General features: G+C 44.1%; 1 protein-coding gene across 3 annotated transcripts in view; it reads left to right on the top strand.

The window, feature by feature from the left end:
- Nucleotides 1-21,980, top strand: part of RPAP1 (RNA polymerase II associated protein 1) — a 44,775-nt gene extending 22,795 nt beyond the window's left edge. For 2 of the 3 annotated variants that reach the window (XM_033145643.1, XM_033145644.1), the window contains exons 11-25: nucleotides 784-951; nucleotides 1,980-2,171; nucleotides 2,353-2,487; nucleotides 2,691-2,870; nucleotides 3,886-4,043; nucleotides 5,629-5,808; nucleotides 10,674-10,875; nucleotides 12,283-12,392; nucleotides 13,369-13,564; nucleotides 14,531-14,680; nucleotides 15,536-15,678; nucleotides 17,421-18,225; nucleotides 19,499-19,675; nucleotides 20,594-20,650; nucleotides 21,593-21,980. In XM_033145643.1, coding sequence (XP_033001534.1) covers nucleotides 784-951; nucleotides 1,980-2,171; nucleotides 2,353-2,487; nucleotides 2,691-2,870; nucleotides 3,886-4,043; nucleotides 5,629-5,808; nucleotides 10,674-10,875; nucleotides 12,283-12,392; nucleotides 13,369-13,564; nucleotides 14,531-14,680; nucleotides 15,536-15,678; nucleotides 17,421-18,225; nucleotides 19,499-19,675; nucleotides 20,594-20,650; nucleotides 21,593-21,748 — 3,009 coding nt within the window. In that variant the 3' untranslated portion in view covers nucleotides 21,749-21,980. Of the gene's footprint in view, nucleotides 1-783; nucleotides 952-1,979; nucleotides 2,172-2,352; nucleotides 2,488-2,690; nucleotides 2,871-3,885; nucleotides 4,044-5,628; nucleotides 5,809-10,673; nucleotides 10,876-12,282; nucleotides 12,393-13,368; nucleotides 13,565-14,530; nucleotides 14,681-15,535; nucleotides 15,679-17,420; nucleotides 18,226-19,498; nucleotides 19,676-20,593; nucleotides 20,651-21,592 lie in introns of those variants that run through there. The other variant, XM_033145645.1, reaches the window with a different exon arrangement.
- Nucleotides 21,981-26,650: the final 4,670 nt, after the last annotated feature.

Raw genomic sequence — 26,650 nt, 5'->3', positions numbered from 1 at the left:
CTTGGCAACAAGTGCCACTAAAACCTAGTGTGGATTGTTTCTGAATAAACATGCATAGGAATTGGCTCTCATTTAAGGGAAACAAAAGGCAGCTAGCAGTTTAATTCACTAGCTACTGCCAAATCCGCTAATGGTGAAGTTTCAGAAAAAATCTGCCGCATTGTCTTAATTTGTGGTTTAGTTGAATATGTTGGCTACTGGGAACAGCCAAATTAGGCTCTTAAGTGCTTTAAAGCAATGAGAAAAGGTTATGAAATCTGGCAGAAATTGGCCATAATTGTATATTTATATAAGCCACAGATCTTGGCTGGCTTAGTCGCCATTGGTAGACCATCATTGTTTGTGGCAGGCATAGAGGATGTGTGGGTGGGAGTGGAAGGGCCTGATTTCATTATTGTGCTTTGGAAACACTTGCAAGGCCTCCAAAGCACAAGGCAAATGTCAGAGACAAGAGAGATGACCACACCTTGCCAGAATTCCGAGGGAAGAACATTTCCCCTTGAGGCCAGAGATGCAGCTGCCCAGGGTGGAACGCTAGGGAGAAACTCCATTGCCTTATAGCTGGGTGCATTTTGCCAGAGGATAAGAATGCAAAAGATATCAAGCTTCATCATAAAAAAAGAAAATGTCATGATTTGAAGTGAGAAGTGGAAGGGATTTGCTTCCATCAGTTTCCACTCTAAGGACTTCCGGGAAAGCGTCCCTGTGCAACATTGGTGGCTGCCTGCTAAAAACAACCTCTCTTTTTTAACCTGACTTTGTTTTTGTGGTGTGTGTTTTCAGGCCAAGGCAGGGGAGTTTGCCTCCTCACTGAAAGGAAGTGTCCTGCGTGTGCTGCTTGATGCCGGTTTCCTCTTTTTGCTCCGCTTCTCCTTGGATGACCCTGTGGATAATGTCGTTGCAGCCACTGTCCACGCCCTCCATGCGCTGCTTGTCTCCCCAGATGATGAGGTGTCTATCTGTAGAACCCAAGAATCCATGTAAAATAGTTTTGAGTGTTGGTGTCAGTAGGGATAGATCTCTGTGTTCCTTAGTCCCAAGATGGGCATCTCAGTGGTGGGGCAGCTGCTTTGCATGCAGAAGGTCCCAGGTTCAATCTCCAGCCAGGGCTGGGAAACACTCTTGTCTGAAATCATGCAGAGCCACTCCCAAGTGTGGCCACATCTCCTTGTAGTGTGACATACCACTGGTGGATGGCGCCAGAGACAGAAAGTGGATAGAGCAATTGATGTGACTCTTAGCTTTGTGTCAGCAGACCACATTCCAGCGATCCACACATTTTTCTCCAACCTTGCCATCCAGGCAAGCAAGGGGCGTTATCATACTTGAAGGACACATTCCAGCCTGGCAAAAAGTATGAGAGTATGGAACAGGACTGATGAGGGGTAAGACCTAGGAGCTGAGTTCCAAGGGCCTGAAAGAGAGGCATGGAGAGCCACATTTGGCACCTGAGCCTGAGGCTCCCATCCTCGGGTGAGAGACACTACTGAGTTAGATGGACCAGTGTCCTGACTCTGAATAAGGCAGCTTCCTCCTTGTGCATTAAATGGATCCTTTGCGTTTTCTGTTTATGGAAGAAGCCCTTCTGTTTGCAGAAGAACAATTCTGGGTCCATGCCATTAGAACTTATTATGAATATATGTTTGTTTTTTATAGTTTATTATTATATTCATGTCCTACCTTTAATCCAAGAAGCTGAAGGTGGTTCACACACTTCTCTTCATTTTATCCTCGCAGCTGCCCTGTGAGGTAGGTTAGGCTGAGGGGCAGTGACTGGCGTAAGTGGGGATTTGAACTCTGGTTTCTCAAGTCCCAGCGCTGCCTTTAAACACCATTTATTCCAGTACTGCTTCTGGTAGTGCTCTTTCCAAGCCTTGCTATCAAAGACGCCTAGGATTGGACATGAGAGCATCCTCTAGTGCTCCTTTTTCGACAGCTGTTCAGCAAGAACTAGCTTCTTGTTTTTCACTTCCTTCCAGGAGTATCTGGACAAGACTTTTTCATGGTACCAGGGTATGACTGTCTACCCTTTTATCCCGAACGAGGGCGAAGAGGAGATGGAGGAGGAAGATGAGAATGAAGAACAAGCTCCAACCCAGAAGGCACCGGGGAAAAGACCAAAGGATGAAAACAAACCAGATCCAGAAGTGGCACAATATGATGCCATAAAGGTAAAACATCTAGTCACTCCCAGACTATTGTCAATAAAGCAGTATCTGTGTAAAAAAACACACATAATCTGTTACTGATTCATAGGCTGAAGTGGAAATTTGCTGAACCATAATTGGGCCTTTTGTATTAGACTTACAAAATCTTATTTTGTCACCATCACTGTTTATTATTATCTCCAAGGGACTGCTAAAAACCAAGATTCTTCAGCGCCTGAGATACATTCTGGAAGTAATGCGACCTGTGCCTTTGGTAGTCCTGGAGAGTCTAGACATCCTAATGCGCATAGCAAGGCACTCTACTGAAGCATGCAGTCGGGTAGGTACCTATGTGTGTGTGTTCTCTGAGTCGGAGAAGATGCCAGTTGAGGTGGAAGAATAGAGATCATATAGGATTATTTCAGATTCCTTTGAATCTGAAATATACTTGGCCAGATGGTTAATTTTTTTACATTGCTGCACTGACAAATAAGTGGCTTTGTGCTGCTCCTAAATATTCTCTCTTAAATGTCTGTTTTGCAGATTCTGGATTGCCCTCGCCTGGTTGAGATGGTCATCAGAGAATTCCTCCCCACCCAGTGGAATCCAAGAGTAGCTGAACCTGGGCAGTTGCTCACAAGCCTGCATGGAGTTCCATGCGCCACTGCCATGAAGCTAATGAGAGTCTTGGCATCTGGAGGGAGGAATGCGGCTGCCAGGCTGGTAAGGGCCTTTCCACTTAAGCTATTTAAACAGGGGGGCAGAAGTTCAAAAGATGGTTGAGACGAAAAGAAGAAGAAGCCTGGTTATTCAATTTCCCCAGAGATGGCTGACCGCTCTGTTGGCATTTTCTACAGATACACACACACACACACACACTCGGTTTTTAGCACAATGGAAACAAATCATGTGCTTGAAATAAGTAATGCTTAGAATTCAGATTTTCTAAAGAACTTTTATGTGGAGGTAAGGTAGGGGAAGGAGTAAGAAGTACTTTGGTTGCAGAGGGCAAGGGGAAAGTGGATGAATGACAAGCGCTGAGATGGGAAGGTTCAACGGCAAGGAAGTGCAATGGGAAGTAAGAAGAAAAGGAGTGCTCATTTTTAACGCTGCTTGCATTGGTTTCCATGAAACTTTAAGAAGGGGTAGAAGCAGTGGCAGTTGGTGGAGTAGTGCCACTCACCTGACCTTGTTCCGTTGTGTCATTGCTGCTTACTGAAATGCAGAGGTGGCAGGACAAGGTGGTGGCAAGGTTGGGTGTGGTGCAAATGCACCAGCAGAGCCAGTCTGGTGTGTTTGCACTGTGCCAGCCTCCCCACCTCCTCTCCTCTCTCTTCCTCTACTTCCCAGTAAGTAGCAGCAATAGGACTAACTGGAGGTCATGTAGCTGCTGCCGCTACACCAAGCCATCTGCTGTTGGGCATGAGACTGGCTGAGTCACTCCCAACAATCCATCTTGCCTAGCATGCTTCCCATAGCAGCCAACCAGTTGCATCCAGAAAGTCCACAAGTAAGGGATGCTAGCAACTGGTGTTCCGTAGTTCAATGGATGTGATTGTGGATTTAACCATCATGGTCACCAGCCATTGACAGTTCTATCCCTCATGGACTTGCCCGATGCCATTTTAAAGCCCTCTCATCCAGTAGCTATCAATAGGTGTTCCTCCTTGGGTGTCCGTATGGGTTACTCTCCCCTTAGGCCCTGCATCTTACTCTGCTGTCTGCTTATTATTCACAGCTTAATAAGTTCGAACTGAAGAGTCGGCTGGGTCGCTTCGTAGCTGAAGATCCCAAAGACCTTCCCTTGAGGATAGAGGAAGCCATAAGGATGAACACTGAAGCTTTCCGCTTGTGGGCTGTGGCCACCGGCTACGGTCAGGCCTGTGATCTCTTTGGGTGTGTTTTCAGAATAAGGCACATCTTCTGGGGTTTCTCCCCACCTGCCAAAAAAGAAAAATCCTTGCCCAGCTTTAACATAGGAAACTTCTGCTCACCATCAGGGATGTCAGCTTGGATGTGAATCTGGTGGTGTCAAAGAATCCCTTGGCATTCATAAAAGCCATAGCGCTACAGTGGTTGATCTGCTGTTCCCTTCTCCACCTGCTTATTGCAGTCTTTCTTTTGCAGTAGGCAGGAGAGGAAGGAGCTTGTATAAACTGCAGCAGCGACTTGGCAGGAGAGTGGTATAGCTCTCCCACGTTATCAAGAACATAGAAGGCCACATCTGAGAAGATCAATAGGGTTGCCCCTATTAATCTCTAAACCAGGATGGATAACAAGCGGGGGGAAACCCACCAATCCACACAAGTTACCAGGGAAGTCAGTTTGACAAGAATCTAGGAAGCAAATAGTGACTGTCTCTGAAATGGTTGTTAGCCTCCTTTTCTGCAACATCCCCTGAATAAAGGAGGTTGGAATTGAGGTGAGGTATCTGTGGAATCAGGGATGTGTGTGGCGCTGTGGTATAAACCACAGAGCCTAGGGCTTGCCGATCAGAAGGTCAGCGGTTCGAATCCCTGCAATGGGGTGAGCTCCTGTTGCTCGGTCCCAGCTCCTGCCCACCTGCCCACCTAGCAGTTCGAAAGCATGTCAAAGTGCAAGTAGATAAATAGGTACTGCTCCGGCAGGAAGGTAAACGCCGTTTCCGTGTGCTGCTCTGGTTCGCCAGAAGTGGCTTAGTCATGCTGGCCAGCTCCCTCGGCCTATAGAGCGAGATGAGCGCCACAGCCCCAGAGTCGTCCACGACTGGACCTAACAGTCAGGGGTACCTTTACCTTTACCTATCTGTGGAATTGGTCACTGGGCTTGTTTAGCAAGGCCCGTATCTGAGGCTTGCCGATTTGAGGCCACTCATTAGCAGGGAGAGGTGTTGATGCCTCTGGGCCAGCAGAAAATCCAGCTTCTCCAGACTGGTTTTCACAAACCAGAATGGGTCCGCTTTGTAACGGTTATGTATGCCCAAATGCTAGTTTTGCATCAGTGAGTGACACTAGGTGCAGCTGGTCATTGCCACAGGAACTGATCCCTAAACAGCTGTGTTCAAACCCGCAACCAAAATAAATGGGTAATGGGTGATACTCTTTTCTGCAAAGTTGCCTTGTTTTTCATCTTCAAATTCTGATATACAGTATATAATAGGCTATTCTACCTGCCAAGGCCATGTAAGATGCTAGTTCTCTTATCTTTACTGAGAAAGATGCTAACAATGTAAGTAAGGTTGAAATGATGTATTTCAGTTGCATGGGAAAATCCTCATTTCTATTCAAGCTTTAACTTTTCCTGCTTTTTAAAAATGAACTTTTGGTTCATTTTATCAAACTTTTTGAGAAGCAAGAAGCCGTTTCTCTGCAGAATATGGATCAGCCACAAAGTCTTATCATGGGATTTTGTATTGTGCTGAGAGTAAACAAATTATTTGTAACAATGAGTCAGTGTCCTGTGATTCCCCCCCCACACCTCATACATTTTCTCCAATTTACAGGGATCTCTATTCTGTGCTAATGAAGATGGTTCCATCCCTGGCTCAATTGGCTGGCAGTTTTCAGGAGAACAACTCTCTATTTGAACTTTCTGTCCAGCGAGCTACAGCCATGGTGACTCTGCTTACTCAAGTGACACAGACGGCCGGCTGCAGGGCAGAACTGCAAGCCCAGCTTAGCAGGTATCGCCACCTTCTCTTGCCAGTCCTGTGTGTGTGTGTGTGTGTGTGTGTGTGTTCCTAAAAAGGCACGTTTCTGCAGTAGCAACATGAGTTTGCGTCACTCAGCGGAGTGCTTTTATTATTATTATTATTAATTTACTTGTAAAGGTTTTTGTTTGAATTTTTAAAGCAGATGTCAAGGCAGATTACTATGTAACAAACAGTATGCAAGCAATAACAGTTAAAGGAGATAAGAAATAGCAGATATAATGCTCTAAACTACGGTAAATCGTGAGGGAGATGATGAATTAACAGCTTTGTAACATAAGTTACAATCACACCAAAGGCCCATTTAGTCCAGCATCTCAAGCAAAGTCCTATGGGAAACTCATTATCATTATCATTATCATCATCATCATCATCATCATCATTTATTTATTTATACACTGCCCATCTGGCTGGGTTTCCCAGCCACTCTGGGCAGCTCCCAACCAAATATCGAGGGTATTGGCCCTCACCTGCTTAGTTGGTCTCTAAGGTGCTACTGGAAGGAATTTTTTTGTTTTTTATTTTGTTTCAACTACGGCAGACCAACACGGCTACCTACCTGTAAGAGTCATGGTTTCTGTTAGGATTCTGAAATGTCCTCTTTTTTGTCCAGTGCCCTTTTTTACAATTTTTATTAAATTTTTCCAAATTACATTTGAAAATATTCATTTAGACAACCTTAAATCAGTGACTTCCCTGCTTCTCTTTCCTTGGTTCATTTTGCATACCACACACCCATGCATATTTTACATGAACCATTCAGTAATCTATTATTACATCCATCAAAACACTGTTGAATTTATCTTAGTGCTACCAGCATTTTTAAAAGAACACAATTTTCACCCATATATTCAGTAAACATTTTCCAGTCTTCTTTAAACATATGTTCTTCTTGTTCTCTTATTCTGTATGTTAAATCTACAAGCTGTGCGTATTCCATGTTTAAGTTGCCATTTTTCCTTGGTTTCTACCTCGCTCGTTTTCCATTTTTGGGCTAGCAAAACATGGGCTGCAGTAGTAGCATACATAAATAATATTTTTTGACACTTGGGAATTTCCTTCTGAATTATCCCCAACAGAAAGGACTCTGTTTTTTTTTGGGGGGGGGGAGGTACTTTAAAACATTTTTTTCAATTCATTATATATCATTTCCCAATACTTTTACCCTTTGACAAGTCCACTTTTTGTCCAGTGCTCTGGTGTGAATCCTCATGCCAGAGCGCTGGAGCAGAAGGCGCTTTGGTGTGGCCCTGTTGACGAGTGCCAGAGCACCTTCTGGTCTGGTGCTCTGGTACTACCCTGCACACGATCGCCAGAGCACCGGACTGGAAAGTGCTCCCCTCCTGACACCCTGATTTGGGGGACAAAAAGATTGGGCGGGGTGGAGGTGGTATACAGTCATCATGACTAGCAGCCATTGATTTTTAAAAGCATGCCCAAAAAAGAACGGCCTTCACAGAGCAGTGGAAGGCCATCAAACGGTCATACACTGCCTTTCTTTTGTCATAGGGCCTTGCATGCAGGGTTCCCATCAGACTCCAATTCATGCACTGAGCAGACTCAGTTCTGTGTAGCTTCAGCGAGGTTGCTGCATTATCTGCTTGAAAACCATTCCCTGCCTGTACGTGTGGATGTTTCTCCTCCACATAATGGCCTCTGTACTGTGGGCTGCTACATTCCAGCAATGCTAAAGTCAGAGGTAAACTTGCCCGTACCCGGCAAGCGAGAGGCATTATCCCAGATCAAAAGACACATTCCACCCCGGCAGAAGCATTTGCAAAGCCACAAGATAAACCACCCACAATATCAGGTTCTGTCAAAAGGGTAACTGAGCGAGGGAATGGGTTGGCGAGCGCAACCTTGTTATTTGCCCTTATTCTTGTTTTTAGAGAAGTTCCATTGTGAACGAGAGCTGTGGCACTCCTGCTTCTAAGAATCGAGGGTGCCATCACATGTCAGCTTTATGCAATGCCCAAATAACACTTGGCACTAAATGTAGGGTTTGTTGAAATTCTGCCGCTAAGTGCTTCCTTACAAAGAGAAACTAGCAGTTAGTGAATTGGCTCTCTGTGAAATATAGGTGAATCAATTTCTCTGGTTTTTCTTTCAAATGGGCCGTGCAGAATTCTCATCACTTGTTTTGGGAAAGTGGCACTTGAAGTGAAGGGCAGGAAAGGATTTAAAATGATGGGGTGTGGGGGGGGGAGCCAGTTACCTGCAAAATGATGGGGTGGGTGGGGAAGAGAATAGGCTATTGTTTACAAAGCAGCTTTCCTAAATTATATCTTATGCAGCCTGACACAGCCACATGCTTGTGGTTCTGGTGTGAGAATTATTATAGGCTTTTAAAACATGAGATGGCTGTTGCATATGTGCAAATAAATAATAAATCCTGGGGACTTTTATGAGAAGCAAGGTGAAGATTATTTAGCCATTCTTTTGTGTACAAAAATGAGTGAACACCACCACCATTGTTGGAAAGCCGTTTTCGGGGTTTAAATGCGAAAAATATGGATGTTTTAAATTTTTTGTATTTAAGAGCTCTCTCTATGTTCTGCTTGACACGGTCACTTTAAAAGCAGAATACAGACAAAGAGAGTCTAGGAGTAGGGTTCATTTACCAACTTTTTAGAGGGTACAACACATAACCAAACATGATGGAAGCTTCCTGGAGACAAAAAATTGCTGTTCTTTGGCTGAAAGCGGTGTTGGAAGTTTCTGTCCTTTTCATAACAGCTGTCTGTGCATGACTGGTGGTGATGAGAATTGTGACGGAACTTCTCTGGCTTTCCATAGTTGCGAGGAAGGTATTTATAAGGGTGGTGGGTGATGATGCCTCAGTAAAAACGGATCACTTCGGCAAGTAAGGTTGTGACCATCAATGTTCTTTCAGCCTAGCAGTCTTGTCAGATTAATTGACTTTCATAAGAGGAGTTCTAGTCTTCCCTGTGTGTGTCCTGCTTTAGTCCCCTATTTTTTGTATCTCTTTTTCTTCCATTTCCCTCTTCTTAGGATGAGTGGGAGGAAATAATTAGACTTTGTTGAAGAGCGGTTGATTGTGGTATTCCCCGGGAATCCACTGCCGAGTCCAGCAAACCCTGGGGTTTGTTCGTGCTGTTGAAGTGGAGGTTGACAGTGAATTTGATTGAGAAGATAATCATTTGGGTGGGTGTAAATAAATACCTGGCTCAGTGAAAGAGGTTGATCTGATGAGAGTGAGTGACAAGGGTGGGGGGTGGGAGCACTTTGAAGGAAAGCATATGGGGCTGGTAGGCTGCAGGGGCAAACCAAGGAACAAACGCTTTGCTAGAGGCGTAATGTGTCCAGCATCGGAGAAAAGTGCTGTTGCAGTATGAGTGCTGTTCTGTGCAAATCTGGTTTGTGTCCTGCATCCTTCAAATGGAACTCTCATCGCTGCAGACATAAAATGGGTTGAATCCCATTGTTTTCTAAATGGGTTGAATCCCATTGTTCTCTTTTGCTTGTGGAGGGGCTTTAAAACTATTGTGTGCCTCTGCTAGTGGAAGAGGAAGGGAGGTGACTTTTGCCAATTTCCCTTTGCAACCCCCTGCACCCTCAGTAAATCTGCTCCAGGAGGTTGGGGAACTTTCTAGAACAGAATGGAAGGTGATGCAGCAGCCTGCTCGGGATATCAGTGAAAATTAACCCCAGCTTCTGTTCGTGGTAACATTGTCTGGATCGAAAGCTTTTCTGCAAGCCAAAGGGACACCTTTAGATTGAGCCCAAGAATTATCAGTCACATGAGTTTATGCAATTAGGAATCAAGTGATATCTGTGCACTTGTGAAGCGGCTCTTATTCTTTGATCAGCCAAGGGCCTTGACCATTTCCTATCTTAAATTTAAAAAATGAATGAATGAATGAACTTTTATTCTGCTTGTTTCGCAGTCTCTGGGCAGCTTGCAAAACTTCAGTGAAAATATTACAAATGGTACAAAATTGACAAATATTAAAACTGCAACTTGATGAATCCTCTCCAGCCAAACAACTGCTGAAACCTTGCTTAGAAATAACACATTCCTGTTTCTTTTGCTCCCCTGTTCCCCCCCCCTCAATTACTTGGAACAAGGTCATTTCAATTCTCATCCATAAGTGGAGCTTATAACTAATGTTGCTTTCCCCATTTGTAGTAGTACACTGAGTGGTGTGGTGTGGTGTGTTGTGGTGTGTGTTGTTGTTGTTGTTGTTTGGTTATACTTACTCTCTGGTTTTTATTTATTGTGCCATTATTGTTGTTAGTTGCCTGGAGGACTTAGTTGATATTCAGCTTAGTTTTACTGAGAAGAGACCCACTGAAATGAATGATCATGTCTAAGTTAGATTCACTCATTTTAGTAGGTCTGCTCTGATTAAACAGTTATTGGGTGGCATGTAAAGTTCAAATCCCCATTTAATCCATGTAGTCTGCTGGGTGACATGCGTCTTTTTAGCAGACTACCTGCCAGGGTTGTGAAGATACAGAGGGGGGTGGAAGCACCACATATGTAGCCTTGGCTCGTTGGTGGAAAGGTGGGGTATGAACGTAGTAATAATTTCGTAATAGATAAGATTAGGGCAAGGCACCAGTTCAGCTTGCTTATGAAGCCATCTAGTTGTAGACTGGATATATACGATATTCTCATGATTAAAGTTTGTTCATTTATTTCATTCAGAATATCTACCACTTCTCAACAAAGCGTTAAATAGTAAAACTGGACAACAATGAAAGCATCCTAAAACATGTTCCACAGTCACTGAATCTTTTAGGCTGATCAGTCAGTTGGCATTGGCAGTTTGAGCCTTACCTCTTCCCTTCATGGTTTCTCTTTTCTGTTTCAGGAGTGATCCAGAAGGCGGTGGCCAGATTCCGCCTCCGCCAGTCACCTGGAGTCAGGTATCGGGCTTCAGGCCCATCATTGAAATGCAACTAAAAGGATGCCTCGAACAAATAACCCAGCTGGAGATCTGGCAGGCACTGCAGCCCCTCACAACAGCTTATGTCCTTTACATGGCGGCATATTACAGTCACTGCAAACAGCAGGTGAGGCCTGTGAAAACCAAAGAAGTGTCTCTTTCAACTGTCTGTTGGGTTGATCCCTTATTCCCCAGTGCAACTATCCGTCAGGACAAGGCTTGGAGTACAGTCAAGGGAAGTGCAGTTGTCTTAACTGAAACGAGACAGGTTCCTGTCTTCTGGGTTCCTTTGTAAATTCAGGTGAACCTTGCAGCTTGTTTCAGTGTCTTTCAGTCTTATAATTTGCCAAACATGGTACCCTCCATATGTTGCTGGACCACAGTTCCCATCATTCCTGGCCACTGGACATCCTGGCTGGTGCTTATGGGAGTTGGAGTCCAACAACATCTGGGGGCACTACATTGGATAACCTGGCTTTACTAGGATGACTCTGGACAGCATCAGCTTAATATGTCTCTACCCCTTTTCATGGGGAGAGTGTCAAAGAAGAAGAAGAGTTTGGATTTGATATCCCACTTTATCACTACCCGAAGGAGTCTCAAAGCAGCTAACATTCTCCTTTCCCTTCCTCCCCCACGACAAACACTCTGTGAGGTGAGCGGGGCTGAGAGACTTCAGAGAGGTGTGACTAGCCCAAGGTCACCCAGCAGCTGCATGTGGGGGAGCGGAGACGCGAACCCGGTTCCCCAGATTACGAGTCTACCGCTCTTAACCACTACACCACACTGGCACCAGAAACTTTTCAAATCAAGCGGAAAAGATTTAGCAGTAGTTTTTAGCAGTAGACAGTGGTAGTCAGCTGTGGAGAATGATCAGAAAAGAACAGTTTCCTCCTTGCCATTTCAATATATTTTGACACCCTTGACCCACTTCTAATTCCATACAGAAAAGTAGTGATTGATCTCTCTATCTTGCAAGGAGCTGAATTAAAGAGTCCTGGATTTGCAAGGGCTTGTAAGGAGACTCTTCAGCTGTCCCACTTGAAGCATTAGGGCAGTTACACCAGCCCAAGAGTTCCCAAACTCTGGTCCATGGACCAACAGTGGTTGCAAGCTTTATTCAGGTGGACAATGGCATATCTCTTTTAATACAATTAAAAACCATGCAGCTTCTAGCACATTCAACATACAATTGCTACAACAGGTAGAATAATTATTAAGTGGTCTGCCAAGATGTCCTGCAATTTTCCATTGAGGCAGGGAAAGAGACAATGAATTTGAGAACCACTACATTAGCCCCTTCTTGCTGTACTCTTTAAAAAAACATCTCTAGGCAAATATGTTTGGAGGCATTGCTCATGCATAATAAATCACTGCCCTGGACAATGTCATGAGGCAAAATCATGCGCCTGCAGCATCTTGAATTTAAAAAGAAAGGAAATCAATAGGTCTGACTCATGCACAGTATATGTTGTTGGCTTAATTTCCGAGTTTTCACAAAAACACCCTTTTCCTCCTGTTTTCCCCCTCACAGCCATCAGTAAACCCCATTGACTCCTTAGAGGAAGTGGAGCATCTGACATCAGTGCTGCTGCTGCCTCTCCTCAGCCAGCCAGTCATGCAGAACCTCTGGGAAATGCTCAGGTAAAATCTGTGCCCATGTATGTTGCTGCTGCAGCAAGCCAACTTTACTAGCATTACTAGTCGGTTGAGCATCTTGCAGCAATGGTGCTGTGCTGTCATTCCTTGGGCAGCTGAAACAGTCCTGCTAGACGGCCGGGGCTGTGCATCTTCTTTCCTTCTGCTCCTGTCCCTATTTGTCTTTTGATCTCGCTCGTAAAGTCAGAGTAAATTATGCAACGTGGGCATACGTTAAACTGCATCATTTACGCGGGTCACAGAATCCTGCTTTGTGGCACAGAATATTAGTTTACCTTGGTGCCAGGGTGTCACTTAATGCCCAGATCAAGGTGCGTGCTGGTGTTGGCAAATAGATCATGTGCAAGTTAGGCATCTGCATACCTCTGGAGCGCTTGCTTCCAGATAATGAGGGCAAGTTTGTCTGCTCTTCAAGAGGATAGTGTTGCACTGTACGTTCAGGATTGTGCTTTCTGCAGCCACCTATATGGCAAAACTGAAGAAGCCAAGGAATGAAGGAGTCTGTTCACAGGGCACTCTGGGAGTGGTCTGTGGGGGTAGAGTCCCACTTTGTCCGACAAATCTAGCACATGAAACAAATACCAAATTGGCCCTGGGTTGGTCAGCAGAACCCCCAGAACAACATGTGGGGTAGAGTGGGGGATGCTTGCCTTGATGATACTATTGTCTTAGCATTGTTGTTGTTCAGTCGTTCAGTCGTGTCCGACTCTTCGTGACCCCATGGACCAGAGCACGCCAGGCACGCCTATCCTTCACTGCCTCCCGCAGTTTGGCCAAACTCATGTTAGTAGCTTCGAGAACACTGTCCAACCATCTCATCCTCTGTCATCCCCATTGAATTTCTCTCTTTAGCTGGCAACACTTTAATCACATGGATTTTTTTTTAAATAAGTTGCTTTTTTCTCAGTAAAGTCTTTGCCTTCTGAAGTATAACCTCTCTCTCTCTCTCTTTTCCACATAGGCCATGCTCTGCTCTGTGCAATCCTTTAACCTGCTCTCCAGCGCCAGAATCTCTCCCCAGCATCGTTTCTCTGAGCTGCACTGGGGGCAAACCCCCAATGAGCCTTGCAGGCTCTAAATCGCCTTTCCCATTCCTTACTGCCTTCCTGGTGCTTGTGGATAGCATCATCACCGTACACAAAGGGCTGGTTGGCAAGGTGAGCCCGGCAGGTGTTTTGTTCTGCTGTTCTTCGAGCCATTTCTGTTGGAGACGTGCTCTGTTTCAAAAAAGAGAACAGAGGACACTTCCTGCGTCTAAGAAGAAAGTGTAAACAGGACACTGTAACAGTCTCCCGTTCATGTGTTTCAGGCAACCAGATGCAATATAAGCCAGGAGTTGTTTGAGCGAGCTCTGAAAGCCTAACCCTTGGGCATATGAGAGCCTGAAGTCTAGACTTTGGGCACATAAACCCTCTTCAGGTTTTATAAAATTATAAGCATGTCGGAGGCATGAGGCTATGTGAACCACACGCAAAAACGCACCCCAACTTGGCAAATTCTGAAGATGGTTTATAAGCGTGTTTGTGTACAAGTCTCCCTCCAGTCTTGAACCCCCGTTGTGCAGGGTTTCTTATCTGAGGGAAGCTTGCAGCTGTGCTCAGTGCAGAGGAGGGCAACAGAGATGATAAAGGACCTGGAAACCAACCCTTACGAGGAATGGTTGAGGGAGCTGAAGGAGCTGGGTATGTTTAGCTAGAAGAAGAGAAGCCTGAGAGATGACATAATAGCAATCTTCAAATATCTGAAGGGCTGTCACATGGAAGATAGAGCAAGCTTGTTTTCTCCTTCTGCAGGTTGGTTGTTAAAAGTCTGAAAAGCTCTGGAGCAAGTAAAATTGTCAGACTTGGTAAGAAAGAAGGAGCAGCGACCATTAATGATTACTTTTCCAGACAAATGGGCTCTCTTCCTGTGTCTCTTAAAATGTGAATATAGCATGCATTGTTCTCTCCGGGGAAACCATCAGTTTTCAATTATCCCAGCAGACAATGAGAAGGATGTTGTAGTAGCTGAGCATATGAATGGCATTTCGACATGACAGGGGAAAACAAGCTAAAGGAGACTATCGCCCTCTAGATTCAGGTGTTTTTGAACTGACATTCCCCCCCCCCTCTTTTTTAACACAGTATGTCTCCATACTGGATGTGAAGGGTGTGACAGACTATCTGCTGCAGAGCTGGACTGCTGACCCGCCTTCTATAACTCCTTCCTCTGCTTGGCTCTTGAGCCATGAGTACCACTTTCAATATTATGTGCTTTCACTGGCTCAGAAAATGGTAAGCTCTTTGCATCCATCTTCACTTCTGGTTTGCTTAGCCCACCCATTACTAGCCTGGGGCCCTTCAGGTGTTTTTTACTACAGCACATGCTGGTTGTGACTGGTGGGAGTTGTAGTCCAAAACATCTGAGGAATACCATGTACTTTGCCCATGTACTTATTACAGAACCTGCTGAGGAGGGGATATGGTGAATGAGGCTGCGGTTCCTCAATAGAATTTGGCACCTACTGATTCACTTTACAATGTCCCCAACTCTCCATTCCCCACCTTTGATAATGAAATGGACAAAAGAAGCCAATAGGTGTTTTCCCCCCCCCACCTCCCAACCCAATTTGCCACCCGTAAAGAAAACATACTGCAGCTTCTTAACAGTGCAGATACCTAAAGCTGTTTGCTTCTACTCCCACCCACTCCCTTGCCACCCAAACATGAGCAGTAGACTCTACCTGAAGGGACTTACGGGTTGTGGGAAAGTTGGGGGTTGTGCCGTGTTTATGCATTCACCATAAGGTGAAACTGGCTGAAAATCTGAGTGATCTACTGTGTAATCCCCAGATTTTGGCCAACCGAAGTATCTGCCTTATCTTGTCTCCCACCACGTTGCAGAAACGCAACGCAAAGTTGCACTGTGTTGCGCTGATTTGCGGACTTCATGGTGAAAAGCCAACATGCAGGGGGATTTCTTTTGAGGGTGTTTATCAGGATAAAAAAAACTGCCTGCTCTAGCAGCTTGGCATAGAACATCTCCCTTTATTCCTGCCCCTGCCTTGTGTTATGTCATGACCCCTATATCTGTGCCAATGCGCATGGCTGCAACATTTTCACATGCTGGATTTTTTGTTTCCTATGCAGGCAGGTACTTGTCCGGATTACAGCCGGCATGCTTCACTCCATCACTCCGTTGCCATGGCGTTGTTAAGCCGTTTGTTGCCAGGCAGTGAGCACCTGGCTCATGAGCTCCTATTGGGCCTTGCTTTCAATGCAAAACTGATTCCGTAAGTTCCGCTCCCTCTCCACCTCTTCCCCATCGCTCCCCTTGAGTAACCCTTCCAAAGACGAGGACGTGGAGAAACTGTTTTGGAAAAAAGGAAAGAGAGGTTTACAGGAGAGTTTTAGTTTCAGTAACCTACTGGGGAGCCTGTTCTAGGTTTCCTTGCAGTGGGAGTTGTGGGCATAAAATGAGTCTTGCCCGTGTGCCTAGTCCAGCCGTCTGTTCCACCTGTGGCCAGGCAGATGCTTACGACAAGCAGGACACAACTATCTTATCATTCTGTTCCTCTTGATCCCCAGCAATTGATATTCCGAGGCATACCGTCTCTGATCCTGGAGATAATATATAGCCATCATGACTAATACTTGTGCTGTCTACATAGCTGAAGAAACATTTTGATGCAGCTTCATGGCCCTGAAGGACAAAGGGTGACTTCTTGCTCTTCTCTGCACCAGCTGTGAAGTCTTTTAAATCTCTGTGCCATCTTTTATTGCTTTTCCACTTGTAAAGTTCCTCTGCTGTGCAAAAAGTTGGAGGTTATGTTTGTGCAATTTTTAAAATTGACTTCTTCTACATTGATGGTGATATATCCTTAACATAAACACTGCAAAGTGGGTTAAGTCATGAGAGATTTCCCAAGGCCTAAGAAGGCGACCAGGACGGGGTGGCGCTGTTGTCTAAACCACTGAGCCTCTTAGGCTTGCCAATCAGAAGGTCGGCGGTTCGAATCCCCGCCGTGGGGTGAGCTCCCGTTGCTTGGTCCCAGCTCCTGCCAACCTAGCAGTTTGAAAGCACGCAAAGTGCAAGTAGATAAATAGGTACTGCTCTGGTGGGAAGGTAAATGGCGTTTCCATGTGCTGCTCTGGTTTCAGTGTTCCGTTGCACCAGAAGCGGCTTCGTCATGCTGGCCACATGACCCAGAAAACTGTCTGCGGACAAACGCCGGCTCCCTCGGCCTGTAAAGTGAGATAAGCTCCGCAACCCCAGAGTCATCTGCAACTGGACTTAACTGTCAGGGGTCCTTTACCTTTAAGAAGGTGACCTAGTCCACAAACGTGGCACTTTCGGCACTCCACTCCACAAGAGTCAGTCTGAAAGCAGAAAATGGGCATTGGGAATCGCCATGTGTTCAGACCATTTCCCTTTCAATATGTTCCTCATCCCAAAAATAGGTTATTATATTTCACTACGTTGAGGCTGCTTATGGTAATGAGGAAAGGAACTGAATGTTTGAATCTCCTTGGAAACATGGATTACCACCTATAGAAATGGTTGGTGGCCTCTGCATACATGGACTCTAACTCCCATCATCCCTGGCCATCGGTTGGCTGTGGTTGCTGGGAGTTAGAGTCCAGCAACATCAAGATGAGGAAGGGTGCTGTAAACTATGATAATGAGTCCTCCACACTCAGAGGCTCTTTCTACATCCAGGAATCCCCTTCATACCCCTTTCTGAGCTGCCCTAGATATTTCTGGAGACTCATTTCATCTAGCAATCTTATCTCTCTTCTGTTCCAGCTAGGCACTTCTCAAATACTTATATAAGCAGCACCTGCCACACTGCAGAATATATTTCCTTAGGGCAGCACCCTGGAGTCATGCTGCATCTTTGTGAAAATGTAGATTGTAAGACTGTTGGGGATTACTCTTGTGCTGTAGGAAATAGATAAGCAAATAGCAAATATAATTGCATTAATCAAGAAAGCATTGACATTTATCACCTCTCCCCCCCCCTCTTTTGTACAGGGAAGGCAAATCAGGGGGGCCAGAAGCTGCTGATTTCTCAGACCTTCTGCACTTGAGCACAAAGGCGAAGCCAGCACAGCCAGGCTCAGCAGCTGCTGTTCCTCCACTCCCTAGTCGTGGTGCCTTACTGGAAGAAGCATACCGGCAACTCCCACTGATCCAGGCCTGCTACCTCTCTCAATTTGCTTACTTGGAGCCTGCCCTTGTTCGTTCCAGAGATGTTTACCAAGGACGAACACACTTAATCCAATCCATGATTCTTCCTGAGGTCAAAGGGCCAATCCTACCTTCTGATTGGCCATTCCTTCCTCTCATCAACCTCTATAATAGTGTGACTGGTACAGAAACCCGGTGGGCTGGGCTGAGTTCTCTCCCACTGGATCTTGTGCGCACAGTGACTCAGAACCTGCAGTGGGTCCTCTTGCTGGAGACTTGGAGAGCCAGGGTCCTTCAGGGCATCTCCGCGGCAGCCAAACTTGCAAGGCTTATGTGTGTCTTCCTCACAGGCAGCGACTTGTTCCTGGAAGGGCCTGTCCATTGCTACACAGCTGCTCTACTCTCCCTTTACTGCCAGCCCAAAGTCCTGGACTCCTTGAACTTGGATGCTCCCCTCCCTGGCTTAGCTTCTTTCCATGACCTCTACATCAACCTCCTTGAACAGTTTGAAGGTGTCTCCTTTGGAGACCCACTCTTTGGCATCTTCGTGCTTCTTCCTCTGCAGAGGCGGTTTAGTGTGCAGCTAAGGATGGCTATCTTTGGAGAGCATGTGAGCACCTTGAGGGCACTGGGAGTTCCACTCCAGCAGGTAGGTCTCCCCAAGATAAGGCTGGTTTGTTTGGGGGTAGGGGTGGACTTTGGGGGGTGGGAAGTAAGCTCAAGAAAGCCCTGCTGGATCATGTTCTCCCTGTGGCCAACAAGTTGTCTATGAAAACCCCACAAACGGCACATGAGCGTAGCAGAACTCTCTACTTGTAATCCCCAGCAAAGCTGTCATGAGCAGTAGCCATTGATAGCCTTAACTCTTTATGAATGTGTCTAACCCCCTTTTAAATCCATTCACGTTGATGGTCCTCACTACATCTTTGGGTTACCAAGTTCTATTGTTTAGCTATGTGCTGTGTGAATATACTTCCTTTTGCCTGCCCTGAATCTTCATGTCCCTGCATTCTAGTACTATGAGAGAGGGAAGGAAGGAAACGTATAAGGAGGCAGAATTAGCTGGCAGGATTAGGGGGAGCATAATTCTGTTCCCCACTAGGGATGGACTGAGCAGCCTGATTCTCTCTCCACTTTTAGTTTTGCTGGAGCTCAGTCTGTCAGTTTGCATTTCTTGGTGCAGAAACTATTGATCTGATGTGTAGAGATCTTTCCTCTTCTAATTAATTCAAGAGGCTTCTGGAAACTTCTCTGTGTGAAAGAAACAAGCAGAAGGTTCATGATGTTTGGGTTATTCCTTCAGAGAAGCTGAGTGCAGCTGGCTTAAATTGGTTTTGTTATCTCTTCTGTCAAGGTCATGCTGACTATAAAAGTAAGGCCAGAAAGAGCCTGGGTTTCACTTTCTCTTTCTATCTCTTTTCCTTCTGATGTGGCATTCTGAACATAGTATAAGTTATTGTAAGTTTCAGTTAAGTCTGCTACAACTGGACTTCTTAATGGACAGTTCCAATCCTGAATGTATGGGATTTGTGACCATTATGCTCATTTGTCTTCAGTAGCAGTAAAGCTCTGCTGGATGAAATATTAATTGCCTCTGGTCTATTTTTTGGAAATCCTGCAATGTGTTTAAGTTTTTACTCTGCTAACTTTATGATGGAATCTGCTCTGGATCAATATTGAGTAGAATTACATGACCCATAGACATAGGTCTGTTCCATCCTGTCTTCCGTGCCTGAACAAATGCATGAAGAGTCCGGAGTTAAATTTTACACACTCTTCATGTACAATTATTTGTGTGTGTGTGTGTGTGTGTGTGTGTGTGTAGAATAAATGTGTTTCAGTGTATTTTTCTATAAAATATACTTTTAAAAAACCATATATGCATATTTTTGAGTGGTGTTGCTTTCTTGGCTTTGTTGCAGTTTCCTGTGTCTCTGGAGCGATACCTTTCCCCTGTTGAAGACAACCTGAACCTCTTACGGCAGTACTTCCAGACCTTGGTCACAGGGACCTTGCGACAGAACTGGTGCCCTGTACTTTATGTGGTTGCTGTGTCCCATGTCAACAGCTTCATTTTCTCACAGGATAGCACCACACAGGTATGTGATCATCTTTTAAAGTCTGGCCCTGGTGCATCCTGTTCTTCTACCAAGCTGGTTGTTTGATGCACACAGTTCCTCCCTGTTATGTTTTGATGCTCTGTCTCAATTGATTGTGCGAAAAGCCTGTCGGCTTTTAGGAGGGAGGACCTGGATGAATGTCTTGTCCTGGGCTGTCGGTGTGGACCTGGGATTTTTAGAGATAACAGAAATAGCCTGTGGCATTGTTGTTGGGTTGCCTTTTGAAGATAATATGGAAATTTCCCTTTGTCCAGAGTGCTCCACTGCTGCCCACCTGCTTGTAGGAGAAGCGTGTGAGCTGCTTCACACTGCGTTTTTGAGAAGTGTGTTAATTCCCTGCTCAAGAGATTGAATCCTGCTGCCTTTGCTGCACATTCCTGTTCCCTGCTGGGAACAGGGCACCCAGCCAATGCAGGATTAAATCCACTCCTCCTGCCCATCAGCTGATGTCAACAGTGATGTTAGCTGATGGGTGAGCAGTTGTAGTTTGGGGGAAATGGTCTCCTGGACCAAACTAGAACCTCTGGTGGTTCAAGGTTGGTCCACATGCCAAGCCATGGTTTGGCTTAGAGTGAAGTGTGAGCCAGACCACTGAATCCTCACTAGGCCTATCAGGCCACTTGTCATGCATGCCAGCAGAAAGCTGATTTGCCAAGAAACTTAACTCAGAAAGAGCAGCCCAAGAAACAAGATGTATCTGTGTGGGTTCTTCTGAGCACACTAAACTCTTGAAGAAAAGGTTGCTATAGGATATACAGATTTTGGCTCTTGTATGTTCATTGTTGCCTGTGATGGCCAACAATTCCCTTGGGGATTCTGAAGAGCTGGATTCCTTTCTCTTAGAAATGCAACTATAAGTTTAACATTTATTTTATTTTATTGATGCTTTTATCTCAGGAGGTTGATGTGGCCCGAAAAAGCATGCTCCAGAGGACCTGGCTCTTGGCTGATGAGGTAGGTTCTCAAAACCAGTCCTCGTAATACTGCAAAAGAGAGTTTTGTGGAGTGATGAGTTTTCACACTTATCTTACCCAGTGCTCCCAATTTTGAAAACATGTCTCTATGGGTTGTTTGGCTCAGACACATTAGTTCAGCCCATTGGCTCACTGCAAAGAATTGCTCTGGTTTCTCTACTGAGTCTTCTTCCACCGCAGCACAAAGGACACATCATTTCCATATGAATGGGGGGATGTTGAGCAGAACCCCATGCAAACTGTTGAACACCCTTCTTACAATCGCAGTTTAGCGTTAAAATGCCCAACTAAGAAGCAAGCCCCGATTCGAACATGCCTATAATGCACTTCTATATGATATGTGACAGAGAGCATTTTATTGTGTGGCCAATTGGGTAATTTTCTTGAAAGGCAGGCTGTTGGGTGAAGAATATTCCTGCACTGGAGGAGTTAAATGCAGGAAGCACTCACTGGCTTTTTCTTGGTCCACCAGAAAGAGCCAGGACGTGTCTTAATTCAAACCTTACCATAGCCACCAATTCACTAGAGACTTAGGCAATCCGCTAAATGTGATTGGGAGATTCAGCAAGCACTATTGTAAGCTGATAGCTAGGAATCCTGCTTCCCCTTCATAACAAGCATTAAAACTTAACAGCACAGTTCAAACAATAACTATGTTTGCAGCTGAGTTACCAGCAACCTAATACTGCAGGCGTTGCAGCAGTATTAAGGTGCAAATTTCCCCAGAACAGATGTGCTAATAGTATGAACATCATGTGTTTGGGCTGCAGCATCTGAGTGTGCTCCTTACGCTTGTGCTCCTTACGCTTTCTCCATAAGAAAAAAGCATAGCCTGGAATGGCCCCTATCTCCAGGGTTTGAGCCATATTGGGGAAACTGCTTTTCTTTCATTCACCCTCTTGCTTCCTCCTGCACTCTTCAGGTACTCAGGCGACATCTTCTCTACTATAAATTGCCAAATAAAGAGAGCCCAGTGGGCTTTGACCTTTATGAGCAGCTTCCCAGCATTCGTCTGAAATACCTGCACGCCGTGACTAAGAAGCAGCCCAAGGAGGAGCCATTCGCATCAGATTTGTAGAGAAGAACCTCAGCAGCTGACAGTTTGGGGGGGGGGGCAACAGCGCTAAGACTTGAGACGAGGTTGGTCACCCTCCTGGTCTCTTGCCTTGCCTGAGGAGCATGACAGGAAGGATCTGCACTGTCGGCCTGGCTTGGCCTTGGCATAGTTTCCGTGAAAACAGCTTGACTCTTCATGATGGAAGAAATTGGACAAGCAAGTGTTTCTGCCAAGATGAAAGACAAATGATTTTTTTTTGGGGGGGGGTGATGCAAATATGAGATGTTGGTAGGATTATTGGCATCTCCTACTGGAAGAGAGAAAGGCTTAATTTGTTCGTAGCACATGGTGAAATGGAATGTTAAGTCTTGTGGTTTGGCTGGAAGGCTGTAATGGAGCACCGGATTTAGGGTGGAGCGTGTGGTTCCCCCGCTCAGGGCGCTGAGCCCAGGAGGTGCAAAACTGAGAAGATCCATAATTGAGAAGATGCATTTGGGGGTGCCAAGTTTTGGCCTCGTACAGGGCACCGAAAGATCACCAAAGTCTGCCCCTGCTGCAATGTCTGGGGTAGAAGTATCTGGGAAAGTGGGAACTGATTCACCAGAATTGTTCATGGGATAGTGATTTGAACAAGCTGTTGAGTCCTGCAGCTGTTCTGCGCCTGACACATCTCAGGAAACAACATTAGAAGTTTTCATCGCTGTGCAAAGCCACCTGTTCCCTCCACCCCCAATCTCTGCATTAGCTGTTTCTCTCTCTCTTTGTTTTTCTAACCATATTATATGTAATAAAGTTATCTTTCGCATAACAGGATGTTTTGGCAGCTGCAACAACTCCCCAAAGGCAAAAGAAGAAGAATGTGGTTGGTGGAACTTAATAAATCTGAAGGCATGCTCTGGGATGCCATGTCAGGGATCTGTTTTTTCATTTAAGACTGTAATTCTTAACAGGATTGATACTATATTTGTATTTACTTATGAGTAAACGCATCTTTTTGGTTGAAACTTCTGGCCAGAATTCTTAATTATATTTATTTCAGGGATCTGTAGGGGACACAATGGGGCATGCAAACCCAAAGGGAGTCTGGGCTTGTTCCCATCACAGCTAATTTTCTGTGATGTCCAAATTCAGCCACTGTTTGATTGACAAGGCCATCTAATCACACTTCCTGTGATTACCGTTGCCTTTTGGGGGCGGGGCTAAGGCAACCTAAAGCAACTTACAACAATAAATGAATAACATACTTTGAAACCATCATAAAACATAGAAAAACCATAAGAGACATTCATACTTTTAAAAGGCAGGATTTAAAACCCCATTCACTAAAGGAGGCCATAGATAATGAAAAGCCAAACGTTTGGGGGGGGGGGAGTTTTTGCCTGGCACCTAAAGTTACGTAATGATGAGGCTCCCTAGGGAAAACACTACAGTCCACTGTGTTGGCTACCCGCTGCTACAAGTTTTCTTCCAAACTAGCGAAAAGTCACAAAAAGGAGGCAGAGCACCAGAGCCTGCAGCAGCTCACAGGAGGAAAGTCAGATGAGATTTGTAAGGGATGCTTCCTCTCTGCAAGATTCCTTGCCATGTTGGAAATGCAGTCCCTGCACCCCACAGAAGCTCAGCATGGCCAAGAGTCACTAAACTGATGTCTAAGATATATAGGATGATGAGCAAGATCCGAGCAGGATAGCTGTTTACTTTCTGAATCTTGGTTTCGACATACCTCTCTCAGCTGCAATTCAGTCCCTCATAAAATCAATGCACAATCATTGATTTCCCCCTTTCCTGAGAGCTGTGAGCAACTTTCCAGTTTGAATTACCAAGAAAAATAAGTACTAAGCTAAGAGTTGCTAACGGTGGTTGTTTTTCCTAAATTCACCAAGCCTATTTCCTGTTTTATGCAAGCAACATTCTGGGAACTTATGAAGCTTAAAAATGAATACTAATGTTTTGTGCATTTGGGAAGAGTTTGTTGTTGTTAAGTCATGTCTGACTTTGTGACCCCATGGGAAGAGTTTCGGTTAGATAAAGAAGAAGCTATGGCAGGAATATCCTAATAAATCTTAGTACCCTTAATAAATTACAGTTCCCCGGATTCTTGGAGGGAAGCCATGACTGCTTAAAGTAGTATGATGCCACTTAAAATTTATGGTGCAGATGTGACCAAAGGTAACCAACCCATCATTGGCAGAATGTTATGGTGTGTTCTTTCTATAAATCACTAGAGGGTGCTGCTGAACAAAATATTAGTAAAAATCCTAGGCGGAACCTGCTCTAAATATAGAAGACAAAGAGTTTCTGTTTTTGGAGAACCAAATTAAAACTCAAAAAAGCTAGTCAAATTTTGCTTTGGTGGGTGTTCTCAGCAATGGTTAGGAATTGGAACAGTGGCCATTTTTAAATCAAATCAATTAAAAAAAAAAACATGGTCAAAATGTGCCCACCAATTAGGTTAATCTGTACAGGAGTCAAACAAAATTATCTGCCTGGTGCTTTTTATTAGGTGTGATATAGTGGATATTAGATTATAACTTTACATGAGGGTCCATAGGGGTTTCTTAAACCACGTAAATAGAAAATCCTTATATAAGATCTGGGAGAAATATAAAAAATTACTGGAACCAAAGGTACCCCTATGGACCTCCCCCGCAGAAGCTCTAGCAGTCAAGAGAAGAAACATGAAAAAGGAATGGCCAACATATCGAATATTATTTGATTTTGTTGAAGGTAAACCTATTTTAAAGAAATAGGAGGTAATCAAGGACCATCTAACAGATTGGCTTAAATATTTTCTAATAAACCAAAAACTAAGTGCAGATAGGAAAGAAGGATTGGCGAACGAAACATCAAAATTTGAAAAAGAATTAACCCACAGGAAAGGAAAATATATTTCAAGAATATATAATTATTTACTGGAGTGGGAAGTAAAAGAAGAGCAAGTTTAAAATGTCATGATAAGATGGGCACAAGATCTAGGACACAATATCTTAATGGAACAATGGGAAAGACTTTGGAGGAAGGATATTAAATTCACAATGTGCATTAATCTTAGAGAAAACGTTATGAAAATGATTTATAGGTGGCACCACACACCTGCCAAAGTAGCAAAAATGTATAAAGGTATTTCATCAAGTTGTTGGAGGTGTAAAAAAGAGATTGGGACTTATTTACATATGTGGTGGAATTGCACAGTTATCCGGGATTTCTGGAACCAAATATACAATGAACTCAAAAAATTGTTTAAATTTACATTAAAACAAACAAACCCAGAAACCTTCCTGCTTGGAATAATGTCATCGGAGATAGGTAAAGATATAAGACCATTGTTCATGTATGGAGCAACAGCAGCCAGGATACTAAGTGGCGAGAAAATGTAAAGATGAAACAGTACCAACAGTACTAGAATGGCAGACATTGATGATAGAATATCTCGAATTGACGAAGATGTCAGGGAACATAAGAGGGCTTTCTAACCAAAAGATATATAGAGAATGGAATTTTTTAAAAGAATACTTAAAAACATATTATCCGAACAACAATCTCCTAGCGGAATTAAACTGACTCTTGCAAAAAATGATACACAACAAACACATGATAAGAAAGCAAAAGGTTAAACGAAGTAATAAAAGAATGTGTGTTAAATTTAAGGAAAAAGAAAATACAAATATAATGTGAAGAATTGGAAGTTGTTTTTTCTTATGATTGTAAAATGTTGTTTTGTATGATTAATTTTTTTTGTTTTTGTCTTTTTTGTCTTGTCTAAATTTCTTCATATTTTTACTTTTCTTTTTTCCCCTTTGTATAGTTATCTTTTCCCCTTTTTGATTCAATGTATGTATATTGGCTTGTTTTTAAACTAATAAAGATCATTTAAAAAAAAAAGATTTTAACTTTACAATGTCTCTTAGGTGATGGTATTTGTAACACAGTTGCCAAACCAGTCACCTCTGACCTAATTTGTCCCTCTACTTTTCAGCTCAAGATTTTGAAATTAAGAAAAATCCACAGTTGGTAAAAACCTGAAATTCTATTCTGCTTGATAAGCAAACAGAATAACTAACATCGTATCTGAGGTTATATAATAGGTGAAGCATCTTCACAGCACAATCCTACACATGTCTTTGCACAGAAAAAAGTCCCATTGGATTCAATGGGTTTACTGCTAGGTCAGTAAGTACTGGATTACAACCAGTTGATTCTCTCCTCTTTGATGAGTTCTTATTTGTGATTACTGAAGAGTGGCATTCCCTATTTTTTTAACTGTGCTCCTCTTGGACATTTTAGGCTTCAGTCCTAGATGCACTGAGCAGGGGGTAAGCTCTACTAGAAACAGTGAGACTGCCTTCTCAATAAACATTCATAGGATTGCACTGCTACTATCCTGGTAGGAAAGCCACTTTTATTTCATATCTACGGTTTGTCTTGTAAAGGGAAAATATTTACTAACAAGGCGAGTAGATTTTTGAAGCAATTGATATTGACCTGTTTTTCAAATGAAATATTTCAATTTCAAGTTTACTGAAAGACATTTTGTTTGCTTTCTAAATCTTGGGGGAGAAAGATGCAGGAAATGGCTGCTCCTGAGAGATTTGTTGTCGCCGTTGCCAGACAACTTTAGCCATCTCACCCCTTGCCTTTCCTTGCAAGACTAATTGCAGCCGTTCCTATCAGCTGATCACCCATTCCCACCACCCTCTGAGTAATACCCCTCCCCACTCCCTCACTATATTTAAGGATCTGGTGACTTCTGTTTCAGTGTATCTGAAGAAGTGTGCATGCACACGAAAGCTCATACCAAGAACAAACTCAGTTGGTCTCTAAGGTGCTACTGGAAAGAATTTTCTAGATACATCCAGTTACTGCAATAATAGTTGTAAACATAAGTCAGCATTGATATTTTTGCTGGGCTCTTTTCATTCATTC

This window comes from Lacerta agilis, chromosome 1, assembly GCF_009819535.1.
Source record: "Lacerta agilis isolate rLacAgi1 chromosome 1, rLacAgi1.pri, whole genome shotgun sequence".
NCBI classification, from domain to species: domain Eukaryota; kingdom Metazoa; phylum Chordata; class Lepidosauria; order Squamata; family Lacertidae; genus Lacerta; species Lacerta agilis.
Note: the sequence above shows the minus strand (reverse complement) of the source record. Positions and strands in the feature narration are given on the sequence as shown.